Source organism: Aquarana catesbeiana, linkage group LG01, assembly GCF_042186555.1.
Source record: "Aquarana catesbeiana isolate 2022-GZ linkage group LG01, ASM4218655v1, whole genome shotgun sequence".
Lineage (NCBI taxonomy): Eukaryota > Metazoa > Chordata > Amphibia > Anura > Ranidae > Aquarana > Aquarana catesbeiana.
The window spans coordinates 611,195,093-611,208,973 of NC_133324.1; the positions used below are offsets into that span (position 1 = coordinate 611,195,093).

General features: G+C 42.5%; 1 protein-coding gene across 2 annotated transcripts in view; it reads right to left on the reverse strand.

Moving 5' to 3' along the window:
* The window catches only part of PIK3R2 (phosphoinositide-3-kinase regulatory subunit 2), a 159,647-nt gene that overhangs the window by 59,940 nt on the left and 85,826 nt on the right, over nt 1-13,881 (reverse strand). For both annotated transcript variants that reach the window (XR_012236026.1, XM_073599585.1), the window contains exons 3-5: nt 8,842-8,934; nt 5,865-5,927; nt 1,519-1,650 (exon numbers count right to left, since the gene is read on the reverse strand). Coding sequence is in view for 1 of the 2 variants with exons in the window: in XM_073599585.1 (XP_073455686.1) it covers nt 1,519-1,650; nt 5,865-5,927; nt 8,842-8,934 (288 nt within the window). In the remaining variant the exon portion in view is untranslated. The remainder of the gene's footprint in view (nt 1-1,518; nt 1,651-5,864; nt 5,928-8,841; nt 8,935-13,881) is intronic.

Genomic DNA, 13,881 nt, shown 5'->3' on the forward strand with positions numbered 1-13,881 from the left:
CCAAACATGATATATATTTTTTTAGTAGAGACCCTAGAGAATAAAATGGTGGTTGTTGCAATATTTTATGTCACACCGTATTTGCGCAGCGGTTTTTCAAACGCAATTTTTTTTTTTTTTAAATACACTTTAATGAATTAAAAGAAAAAAAACTAAACAGTAAAGTTAGCCCAATTTTTTTATATAGTGTGAAAGAAGATGTTACATCGTTATCTTTACTCTATGCAAAAAAATTGTGATTCTCATTTTAGCCAGAATCGTGCAGCTCTACCCTGTAGTGATAACTTTGTCTTTAGGGGCCTGATCTACTTGGGTTTTGTGTTCTAGCTTATAGGATTCTAGGGGATCTTGTGTATGTTTTTTATATGTTCCCTTATCTGACATCAATCTTTCTGCTTCTTTAAGGTGGGTCCCGGCTAGTGTGGGCAGTGGTTTCTTCATCAAGTGTTTCCACCTTTGGTTTTTCGTGGTAGGAGTCTTTTGGAGTTTGCTGACACGGTCAGCCTCAGCTGTCTTCGCCAGTGAGTGTGGACACTCATAGCAGCCCTCCAGTTCACCCTGTCTACCATCCTGGATCATCACACACAATATCACAGCACCTCTACACGCAGATTGCATGTTTCTTAGATGTAAGTGGATATTGGAATAAAGTATTGTTGGTTTTTTCTAATACCGCGTACACACAAGCGGACTTTTCGAGGGACTAGGTCCGGCGGACCGGACTCCGTCGGACAATTCGACCGTGTGTGGGCTCCAGCAGACTTTTTTTCCCCAAAATTCCAACGGACCTAGAAATAAATCATGTTTCAAATCTTTCCGACGGACTCGAGTTCGGTCGAAAAATCCGCTTGTCTGTATGCTAGTCCGACGGACTAAAACCGACGCTAGGGCAGCTATTGGCTACGAACTTCCTTATTTTAGTCCGGTCATACATCATCACGTACAAATTTGTCGGACTTTGGTTGATCGTGTGTAGTCAAGTCCGTTCATTCGAAAGTCCATCGGAAAGTCCATCGGAAAGTCAGTTGAAAAGTCCCCCGGACCTAGTCCGTTGAAAAGTCCGCCCGTGTGTACGTGGCATTACACCGTCCTGGCTCCCTGTTTTTCTCCTTTTTATCTCTGTTTCGGAGGGAATCCCAAACCTCAACAAGGAGCTGCCGACTTGCATGTATCCTGTCCAGTCACCACCTGCTGCCATTTTTCCCATTGATCTGAGTCACATTGTGGTTCTTACCTGTTCATGGACTAGTATCATTGTCTATTACTTTTTATTTTCTGTTTCATTTATTTTATTGTTATTTCAGTATATATTATACAGAGATCCCATCTTATGTCAGTGAGCGTTGACTCACTCACTTTTAGTTAGTGAATTGTTTGCATACTTTTTTATAGTTTGTTATCCTTTTTTTTATACCTCTTTGATCTTTAGCAATAACAGACAAAAAAAAGCAGTGCTTAGATGACAAAGATTTGATAAGACTAGTTTTAGAGTAAAATTCAAAGAAAATCAGATGTTACCTTGCAGTGTTTGGATGAGTTCCAGGTTGATGTGTGAAGGTATTACAGGACTTGGCAACTCTTGAAGATATGTCTTGACTAGGTCAGCAATAAAATGTACATCTGCTGCTTCCAAATCACCTCCAAAAATATCTAGAATGAGAAGGAACACCTTGTACTGAAGTAGGATGTGAATTTACCAATGTGCAATTAATACAGATAGGCCTTGTTCACATGGGTGTACTTAAAGTGGTTCTTAAGCCTTAAAGGAGTTGTAAAGTCTTGAGGTTTTTCATCTTAATGCATTCTATGCAAACTAGGTGAAAAACCTTCTGTGCTGCAGCTGCCCTGACCCCCTTTTGCTTACCTGAACCCCATCATTCCAGCAATAAGAACGAGCCCAGCAGCTCCAGCCACTGTCTTGGGTCTCATTGGATAGATTGATAGCAGCAGGGACCATTGGCTCCCGCTGCTGTCAAAAAAAAATCCATCAAATCCAGTCACACCGGAGCCGGGGCCGAGTCCTGCTGTCGGTGTCAATGGATTCAGAGGCAGGACTCGGGAGCGCACCTGCACAAGTGCCCCCATGGAATGCAGCTCTCCGTGGGGGCACTCGATGAAGAGAAGGACCCAGGAGTGCTGCCGGCGTACCCCAGAAAAGGAGGACCAGGGCCGCTCTGTGCAAAACCTTTGCACAGAGCAGGTAAGTATGACACGGTTGTTATAAAAAAAAAAAAAAAAAAAAAAAAAACCTTCTTTGCTGCATATCCCCCCACCCTTTTTTTTTTACCTGACCCCAATCTGATCCAGCAATGTGCACAAGAGCAGTGTCTCTCGCTGTGTCTCCCTCCTCATTGGCAGATTGATAGCAGCGGTAGCCATTAGCTCCCGCTATGGTCAATCAACTGCTGTGATGAGGGAAAGGGGATGGGGCCGAGCCACCCGCTCTGTGTCAATAAACACACACAGGAGGGGCCTGGAGTGCCGGTGGGGGACCCCAGAAGAAGATAATTGGGGATGCACTGTGCAAAAGCAATTGCACAGAACAGGTTAGTATGTTTGTTATTTAAATAAGAAAAAAAATGCATTAAGGTGAAAAAACTTCTTCTAGTGACCGACCCTCCAGCCCCCCCCGTTTTACTCACCCGAGCCCTGTAATTTCCCACGGCAGAGACGCTCTCTTCCTTTGCCCGGGGTTCTCGGATCTTGATTGGATAGATTGATAGCAGCACAGCCATTGGCTCCCACTGCTGTCAATCAAATCCAAAGACGCGGGCGCCGGGGCCGAGTCCTACATTCGGCATCTATGGACGCTGAAAGCTAGACTCGGGAGCGCGCCCGCAAGGTAACCCCCCCGGGAGAGTGCTTCTCCTAGGGGGTTATACGATGCGAGAAGGGGCCGCAAGAGCCGCCAAGGGACCCCAGAAGTCGAGGATCAGGGCCACTCTGTGCAAAACGAACTGCACAGTGGAGGTAAGTTTTGACATGTTTGTTATTTTAAAAAAATAAAAAAAGTAGCTTTACAATCACTTTAATATCACTTTAAATCCACGCAGAGGGCCGTGTTTGCCTGCATGGGTTTCAAGCATCCTCTTGTCGGTGTTCTTATTTAAATATATTAGGATGCAGTGGCTGCACAACACAGCCATTGCTCCCAGATTGACAGTTGTGCAGGTGCGGATGTGTGTCACTGAACGCACATCGTCTGCATTCTGGGACATGCACCCCCACAGCTGTAAAATTGGGACCAGGGGCTTTGTCTGTGCAGTTGCTGCATGTCAATAGACATGAATAGGACTGCCTTGACACAGTTGCATGGAACACCTATGCATCCTGTGCGAACAAACACGGCCCTTTACATGAAGTACACTTAAGTACGGGCCACGTGAATGAGGCTTTAGGCTACATTAAAGCATATAAAACAAACAGGAGAAATTGTCTGGAACGTAAAAATAAGCTTTGTACTTCCTAGAATAAGTACCCCTGTGTTTAGATGTACTTGCCTTTATCCAAATTTACATGCATTTTAATTTAAAAAAACATGCATTAAACTTAGGTCGAACCAGCCTAACAAGAAATCAAAATCATTTTTTTTTTAAACTTAAAGATGGCCTCTAACCTTTCTGAACTGATTCTTTAGAAGGAGGGGGAGACCTCCTCCACAGGCAATGTATTTGCAGCAAAAGGAATGTCAGAGATGGACTGAACTGAAGGGACTTGTCACCCTTGCCATGTACGGCCTCTAAATGAAATCAGACAGTGGCAGAAAACATCTCAGGCAAAGGCAAGGTGTCAGACTAGGGGAAACAGACCAGATGGTAGTAGGGCCCTGTGTAGACAAAATACCAATGACCCCCCCATGGAGCCATACACAGGGTCTGAGAAGGTGAGGTCAGCTGACCCCTTGCCCCTGCACTCTTAATCTGCCACGTGCAGGGCACAGTGTCCCCAGAAGGTGACCTACATTGCTGTGAAAGAGTGAAGCCTTTAGTGCCTGGCACTATAGGCTGCTGAACCCAGGAAGCATCTAGAGATCGCTGTGTTGTGTGATGTAAGCAAGGGGAGTAACAAGCCAGCCAAGAGATGCATCCCATTTGGGCAAACACCGTCCTCGAACGGGTGTATGTTGTGGTACACCCATGTGACCAAGGCCTTAAGAGACCAGACCATTTCCAAACTTGGCCCTCCATGGAGAGCACACCCCAAATGGGTCTTAAGGGCCTGGGCTCTGTTGCTGGCAGATCATGGTGCTGGACCTGTATAGCAACCAGCAGCTACCAACACCATGCACCACATTCAAAGGTGAATGTCCAGGCAGGATCAAGTTCCTAAAGTGTCATTACAAGCTGGTCTGCATTTCTATGGTCCCTCCACAATGCTATGTCATCAAATGCTGGGGATAAAGAGGGAGGAGGTAAAAATTTTTAAATGGCAGCTCATGCATAGACAATGCTCAGGCCTCCCCTGAGGAAAAGGGAAGTGCTCACGTCTCCTCTGTACAGCCTGACAGACAGAGTAGAGGAGTTTCCCATTTACAAAATTAAAGCCTAGCTTTCACAAAACCCCATTGTACATAAAAAGTTAACAAGCAAGTTCAGAATAAAATGAGAGATGTTAATCACCCTTAAAAAATGCATTTTTTTTTAAATCAGAAAAGTTTTTATTGTGTCACAAAAACAGATGTACATTGTAAACAGATACATCGTAATCATTTCAGAGTATTCATTAGAAACAGTATTATATTCAGTTGTTGGTCTAGCATGAAACTTAATCATGTCATTTCTAACAATATAATCATATCAGGTATGTTCCGTCAATGCTTTTAGTTCTGTATATTTCTGTAGGTAGGTTGGTAACAATGTATATGACACACTGATAGTCCTAGACAAAAAAGGGGAACTGTTGTGGAACTACCCTGTTTCCCCGAAAATAAGACCTAGCGTGTGTGTCGGTGATGGCTGCAATATAAGCCCTACCCCCCAAATAAGCCCTACCCTGTTTCTCCGAAAATAAGCCCTAGCCTGAAAATAAGACCTATAAGGACTTTAACTAGGGCTTATTTGGCGGGTAGGGCTTATATTACAGCCATCACCGACAATCACGCTAGGTCTTATTTTCGGGGAAACAGGGTAACTATCTTCCAACAGGAAGGTGAAACTAGATGATGCCTCTATTCACAACCAGGACCTAGTTGGGTCATAGCGGTAAATACCGCTGATTAACCCCTAGGAAAGGAGGTATTAAGAATGAACCCTAATTCCTTGAGCTGGCTCAAAGTTTTGTATTATTGTAGCATGGTACAGACAGGTGGCTAATACTTTTAGGGAGCTAGAAGTATACATTTGGAGTAGTCTATTGGGAACTAGCTGAGAGGGTGCCAAACCCGGAGTGTCCAGCCAGGGCTGCCAGATTTTATAGAACTTATTAATCGCATTTCTGTGTCGATACATCAGTTTTTCTTTAATTACAGTATTATTGACCTGTTTGATTCACTGTTTCGTTGTTGGGTTAAGTGATAATAACCATTAAAAAAGGCATTTACAGACTCCAGCCTCAGATAACATAAAGAGGGAAAAATCCTCAACACAGTATGTAGCCTGCTAGCCACTCAAAACAAAGCGAGTCTTCAGAGACAGGGACAAGAGATACTGCCACAACTAAACTGACATGGAAAGTGAACCTGATAACAATGAAAATACATTAAAACATACAGATTAAATCCCAGTTTTATATAAAGATACAAAGTGAATATTAAACATAAGTTAGCTCAGTAAGTTTTCTGCTCATTTTAAGTATAACTAAACAGACCCTAGAGTTTGCAATAAAGGCCCTTAATAAGTTCAACTCTTGTATGAACTGGTTCTTACCAGTTTTTAATGTGTGTCTAAACTCCGAGCCAGAGGTCCTATACAGATTTTCACTGTCCATTCCTAGAAGGAAAACAAAATCTGTCATAAATTACATTTACTAGTACTCAAGCATAGTAATCCCCCATAGCTAAAGCAAGCAAAATACTCATCTTCTCAACAAATGAAAGTGACAAAAATAGTAAATTAATGAAAGAGGATTATTACAATATGCATCACCAATGTTTTTGTTAAATATATATAGGTATATTCCGCTTTAAAGCATCTTTTTGGCATTTAATCAAAAATACTGTACTGTACAAAAAACCCCCCCAAAAAACGGTTATACTTTTTTCTTTCTTTTTTTTTTGGCGGTTATTTGACAGTAATAACTCCTGATTCTTGAGAACAGCAGGGACTTTGCAGCCCATAGATGGGTGGATTTTTTTCATTCAACCAGAACAAAAAAAAAAAAAAATCCAATTCTCCCATCTACACATTTAAGGTGGATGGGGAAATCCTCCTAATAAGCTATTATTCTCACAGTGGGAAGACTTCTCCGCTGTCACAATACACTGATCAGCACTGCCAGCTATAGCTGGCAGCACAGATCAAGTGGCAAAAATCCAAAAGGGTGGTTGTACAGTAGTTAATTGGTAGATGAACTTCTGTACAACTGGCTTGCCCATTTCTAGATCAAATTCGGATGGTTTCTGCTATAGCGGGCGAATTTCGATCCATGTATGTCCGACTTTAGTTTTAGCCATTGTTAATTATCTTCTGCGGGACTTAAAAGCATTTGTCAGCCTGCAATATCTTGAAGACATTGGGGTTTATTTACTAAAGGCAAATCCACTTTGCACTGCAAGTGCACTTGAAAGTGCACTAAAAGTGCACTTGGAAGTAAAGTCGCTGTAGATCCGAGGGGGATATGCAAGGAAAATAAAAAACAGCATTTTAGCTTGCACACGATTGGATGATAAAATCAGCAGAGCTTCCCCTCATTTCAGATCTACCCCTTATGCCGCGTACACACGAGCGGACTTTATGGCAGACTTTTCGACGGACTTTACGAATGAACGGACTTGCCTACACACGATCAACCAAAGTCCGATGGATTTGTACGTGATGACGTACAACCGGACTAAAACAAGGAAGTTCATAGCCAGTAGCCAATAGCTGCCCTAGCGTTGGTTTTTGTCCGTCGGACTAGCATACAGACAAGCGGATTTTTCGACCGGACTCAAGTCCGTCGGACATATTTGAAACATGTTTCATTTCTAGGTCCATCAAACTTTTGAGAAAAAAAAGTCCGCTGGAGCCCACACACGATCGAATTGTCCGATTGACTCAGGTTCGCCGGACCAAGTATGCCGTAAAGTCTGGTCGTGTGTACGCGGCATTAGATTTAGAGCGACTGCACTTCCAAGTGCACTTGCAGTGCAAAGTGGATTTACCTTTCGTAAATAACCCCCATACTGTGCTGTAGATCCCCGTCCATAAGGGAGGATGCAAGCGGACAAATCTACTCCAGCATTTGCAGCTGTGGTCAGCATTCTTAACACATCACAAAAGCTGCTGCGTCGTGGAGGAGACTGGCAGGATCACCAGCTATTTGAGCTTTGCATTAACAAAAAAGCCTGCAATATATTTTATTACAAGGGACTGAGGAATGGATCATGACAACATCTGTATTTTAGATTTACACACACTTTCATATAAACACTTAGAAAACAAAATGTAAAGAAACACATTAATATCTTAAAAGGTATTAAATAAGGTAGTGCTCTTACAAAAATAAACAAAGTACAATACAACAGAGTAATTTTCCTGCATTTAAAGTGTTAAAAAGTGACTAAATCCACAACAGTAAAATCAGTCTGTATATGCAGTAAAGCATGCTTGTTATATTCACTGTGGAACCCAAGGGGTTAATCCTCTGCACTGTGTAAAAATGATGTTTGATCCTGTCTCCTCTGATTCCCCCCCCCCCCCCCACCTTCTTCCACTGTCCTCTAATCAGTTCTTGATAGTACAGAGCTCAGGGACATGCTGCACATGCTCAGTTTGGTGTGTATTGCTAGAGAGTTGTTTTAGTTCTTTGGAGAGAGTATGTGATCAGCACAGGGCCAATCAGCACTGTTCAGACAGAGGGTCGGGGTCCTGCAGCCTCATAGGACAATCAGAGAAGAATGAAAACTCTTCCTACAAACTTTAATCAGACGCTGATAGAAGTCACAAGGCTTTAACTGCTAATGAGAAAAGGTATTTAGCAGTATATATTTACTAAAATGATTGCTTTTCCATGCTCTGCATACTGTGGGAGACCAGATCTTGTGAATGCAGGGCCCTGGGTTTAGTAACACTTTAAAGTGGTTGTAAACCCTTACATATACCCACTGAAATATCTAGCCTCAGGAGATGCACAGAGATTAATTAAATCCCCCTACATAAGCCGTACCTGTTTATTTGCAGCCTTCTCTTCTCTACAGCCATTCAAATTGCACATATCAAAGGTTATTTCTGAGCCTCCAACAAGCAGGGGGTGGGGATATGACATCCATCACACACTGCACAGCACAATGCTGAGTCTAATCTGAGACCCGAGTAGAGGGACACCCCACCCCTGCACAATCGCATAAGTAAACATGCAAAGCTGAGACTGTTAATCATCTATAACATGCTAGGGGGGAGGGGCTGCCTCCCGGGATACTCTACTTTGAATGTTCAGAAGTAAGGCATGCAGATAGCAGAAGAAGGAGAGGCAGCCAAAAAATTACACCAGATGCTTTGGATTTATGCAAGTATACACTATAGGAGGATATGGTTTATTCATTTTTCACAGTTTAGGAAAAAAAAACAAACATTCTATGGTGTAAAAATAGTGTAAACTGCAATAATACACACTTTTTACTATATTATCTATGCTATTATGTTGCCGTTACCACACAAAACTGACACTAGACACTTAAAACATCTAAATAATAAATCATCTCACCTTTGTTTTCAAGGGCTTCAAACAACTTGACCAGTATCGGAGGACCTATTTCTGGAGAACAAAACTGATCAACCAGCTCAGGTAGTAGAGGCCCTTAAAGAATAAACAGAAATGATTAAATACTGATCATACTTTTCTTTCAAAATCAGTGCCAGTACCACAAAAAAACAGATACATTCAAAATAAAGAAACGGCTGTGTTGGAAGCAGTTTTTGCAACCTTGCATTCTACAGTGTAAGTTGCACTGTTCAGTATATACCAGGGTTTCTCAACTAGGGTTCCTCCAGATGTTGCTAGGGGTTCCTTGAGTAATTAGCAACTTCTGCCCCTCAGAAAAGTTCCCACTCACACCATTGATCTTTTTAGCTATCCGTAAGGGTATAGTTCTTCCCAATGTCCTCAAGTGTAAAGAGCGTTCTTCCTACTGACCATCACACTAATGTACCATGAGTTATAGTTAGATATAGTCATTTTTAGCAGGGGTTCCCGGAGACTGGAAAGTTATTTCAAGGGTTCCTCTGTGTTGATAAGGTTGAGAAAGGCTGGTATATACTAACATATACTAAATTAGGCTGGGCCATCGCACACAGCAGCTGCAGTTAAAGGAGAAGTCCAGCCTGAGCTTTTTAGGCTTGGCTTTTCCTATGGGTCACAGGAATGCAATTGGTTTTGCACTCCTGTGCCCCGTTTTCAGCGGAGAACAGTCTGAAGTTCGCGCTCCACTGACGTCACTGCTATCAGTCGAGGCAGCGCATCATCCCGACTTCCGAAGTCTGGATCCGCCAGCTGCCTGGACTGATGGCCGTCTCAGCGAGCCGCTGAGACAGACGGCCCCTCCCCGCCCCTCCACAGCTCATCGCTCCAATGAGCGTGGAGGATCAGAGCAGGAGAGATGCTGACTGACAGGCAGCATCACTTTGCTCAGGGAGGAGTAAGAACCGAACCATCGGCGGTGGCTCGGTTCCCAGTGCAGAGTCGCCGGGGGACAGCTGCAGCATCGGTCTGATGCTAAATCCACCTAGGTAAATATGAACTTCTCTCTTAAACATCAGCTTATCACTAGGCCCCTTACACATGTAGCCCTTCAGCTGCAGTGCGCCGAAGAGGGCCACATGCAGCATCCAGCCCAGCTGAGGACAGCCTGTCAAAGGCTATGGCAGGATGTGGCTGGACGGGGCTGAATGCTGTACTGAGTGTTACCCCATAGGTGTACCAGTGTGAATAAAGCATTAGATTTGAATGGAGTGGGAAGAACCTCTATTCTCACTGCTATCCGGGGGTCCATCAAGGAGATTTAGCCTCACTTCCTGTACTGTTGATGTTCAACTAGACAGAGAAATCTAGATCTCTAAAGCCACAAGAGCAATGTTTTTTTTCAATGACAAAACATGGAAAATTTACAGGCACATTTTTAACTGACAACCTGAAATATGACAGAAACTCCTATTATAATTGATATGAGAATTGATATTTAAAGAGTATAAACAACATGTAAACATTAACAATACCTATAACAAGTAATCTGCCTGGCTTTACAATGAAAATAAAAAACAAAACAAAACAGTGCGCCAAATATGAGCATGACTATGAAACTGGTGTGGAGCAGAGAAAAAAGTCCTGTGGTGCTCTTAGCATGTCTGCAAATGGTGGTCAAGGTCAGGTTGTACCTAACGGTGGGAGTGGTCTAACCGCTCCCAGACTGTCCACCGCATATATACTGCGGCAAGGCGGCCCAGCTGCGCAAAATCACGTACCGGTACGTGATTTTGTGCACGCGTTGTAAGGAGCATGCGCGCCGCTTTCGCTGTGATTGGACTCGATCGTTTTGTGGAGAGACGGAGCAGCGGTGTGCCTATGTAAACAAGGCAAACCGCTGATGTCAGGGAGCATCTTGTGTTTCAGCTCAGCTGAAACACGATCTCTCTTTTCCTCCAGTGTATCCGTCCCCCACACAGTTAAAAAGCAGCTCCCAGGCACACACTTAACCCCTTGATTGCCCCTGTTGTTAACCCCTTCCCTGCCAGTGTCATTTATAATGTGCATTTTTCCTGATCACAGTATTGGTGTCACTGGTCCCCAAAAAAGTGTTACTTAGTGTCCAATTCTATCTATCCCACAGTTTGTAGACGCTTTAACTTTTGCACAAACCAACCAATCAATATACGCTTATTGGGATTTTTTTTTTTTTACCAAAAACATGTAGCAGAATACATTTTGGCCTAAATTGATGAAGAAATTAGATTTTTTACATTTTTTATTGTATGTATTTTACAGCAGAAAGTAGAATATATATATATACAGGTATATATCTTAAATTGTCGGTCTTTTTTTGTTTATAGTGCAAAAAATAAAAACCGCAGAGGTGATCAAATACCACCAAAAGAAAGCTTTATTTGTGGGAAAAAAAGGACATACATTTTATTTGGGTACAGTGTCGCAATAGTCAGTTAAAGCAGCGCAGTGCAGTATCGCATGGCCTGGTCAGGAAGGGGGTAAAACCTTCCGGAGCTGAAGTGGTTAAAGTATAACCAAAAGGCTATTTTTTATTTAGTTTTCGATAGAATGGAGAGGAATTAGAACACCTGTCAGGTTGTTATTGCTGTCTGTGCCTCCATTGGGGAAATTCCCCATGTCCATTTGTCCTTTTGACAGTTATCATCAAAAGTGAAGGTAATAAAAAGACACAATTGTGAGTTGTCCCCAGAACCATAATAAAGGGGAAATCTTCTAATGGGGACACTAGTTCTGACAACCAGGGATTCCCTCACTTTTGAATGATTTCTTTATTCCTTCACTTCACTTTAGGCTATTGGGCAGGAAGTGAAAGGAACTTTCCCCTAGAGCTGCACGATTCTGGCTAAAATGAGAATCACAATTTTTTTGCTTAGAAGATAGATCACGATTCTCTCATGATTCTCGCGGCGTAACATCATCTTTCACATTAAAACAAACAAAAAAATGGGCTAACTTTACTGTTTCGTTTTTTTTTTTTTTTTTTTACTTTATTGAAGTGTATTTTTTCCCAAAAAAATTGCGTTTGAAAGACTGCTGGGCAAATACAGTGTGACATAAAATATTGCAGCAATTGACATTTTATTCCCTAGGGTCTCTGCTAAAATATATATAATGTTTGGGGGTTCCAAGTAATTTTCTAGCTAAAAATATTGATTTTAACTTAAAGGGGTTGTGAAGGTTTGTGTTTTTTCACCTTAATGCATGCTATGCATTAAGGTGAAAAAACACCTGGCAATGACAGCCCCCCCGTTTACTTACCTGAGCCCGTTCACCTGCTGTGCGCGTCCCCCGGCATCCTCTTCTCCATGGAGTCTGTCCGTTGATTGGATAGATAGGAGGAATTGATAGCATCGCAGCCATTGGCTCACGCTGCTGTCAATCACATCCAATGACGCGGCCTGCCGGGGGGCGGGACCGAGTCATACACGCTGTGTCTATGGATGCAGCGTGTATGACAGGGAGCATGCCCGCAAGCTAACCCCCTCGGGATAGAGCTTCCCAGAGGGGGGTTAGCTATTGCGGGGAGGAGCAGAGACAGCTGCCGAGGGATCCCAGAACAGAAGGATCGGGGCCACTCTGTGCTAAACAAACTGCACAATGGAGATAAGTATAACATGTTTGTTATTTTTAAAAAAAGAACCCATACAACCCCCTTAAGAAACAAGTGTCAGAAAAGGCTTTCATTGTCCCATTTAGACTTTAAGTGGTTAAACTTCCTGCATTTACAAATTGTTTAAAAACTTGGCAGACTGCCTGGATTTTTTTTCACACAAAATGTTATCCCTTTGATCTAAGAAGAAAGAGTTAGTTACAATGTTTCATGTTAAAAACTTGGCAGACTGCCCGGATGTTTTCTTTTGACAGCTGAGTGAGCAGATAAGTCTCTCCACTTGTTATATGAAAGAATCAGCAAATTCTGCAATAGAGATTGTCAGGGGGGTTGAATCGAGATCACGATTTTTTAACGATTAATTGTGCAGCTCTACTCTCCCCAATGGGAGATAGCAAAAAAACCCCAAAAAAAACAGACAGAAGTTAAAACCCTCCAAAATGAAAAAAAAAAAATGATTTGCCTTTAATTCTGCTTTAAAGAAGAACTTCATGAAAACCAACAAATGGGACAATGAAAGCCTTGGTAAGGTTTATGTAACATACAACATAACGTATAGAGTGCAAGGGTCAGGAGTAAGTAACATACAATACAGTGTATTGATTGCAGCAGTCAGGATTAGAGAAGGTGGGGAGAACATTGTTGTCAGCCAATGTTGACTTTCAGCTGTCTGTCAGGGAATCTCCTTGTTGGTAGCTGAACAGAGTCAGGAATGTGCCAATAGTTGCAAGGACACCATTGGTTGCCAGTGTCCTAGCAACCCATGAGCCCTGTACAGGAAACTGTCACTTTAATGCCAATTTTCCAACAAATATGCTCAACTCTGAGCACAGATGTCTGTCTGTCAGTATCCTAACTCAGAGTTGGCCCTAATTACCACCAGTTTAGTTATCTGTGACCTGGAGGTAACTCTTTTAGATCTGAAGCAGATTCTAAACAAGCAATTAATCCTTGCCATGCCCCCCCCCCCCCCCCGCTCTAGAAGACTCCACAATTTTTTTATTGAGGATGTGAGCATGCAGACCGCTAATTTCACTGTTCAATGTGTGATTAGTGGTGTCCATGGTGGTGGACTAGACCTCTTCAAAAATGGATATATGGCCAGCTCGGTAGATTGTTTAAAAAAATGCTGAACGCATTCCTAAATGAACAAAACATGACTGAATATGAACATTTTTAAGTAACAGTACCATGGATTGTAGATCCAGGGAATATCTGATTGCCTTCTAGGGACTTAAGAAGGAAATTATTCAAAACTCAGAATGCCACTTAATGCCTTAATCAAAACTCAAAATTGATCTTGTGCAAAACCACATTCAAAGGAATATTCTTTCAGTGTAAGGCAAACAGGTAATATTCTCTGAATACTACAACATGCACCAAATTCCCTACATTTCACTGCTAGAGGATAAACC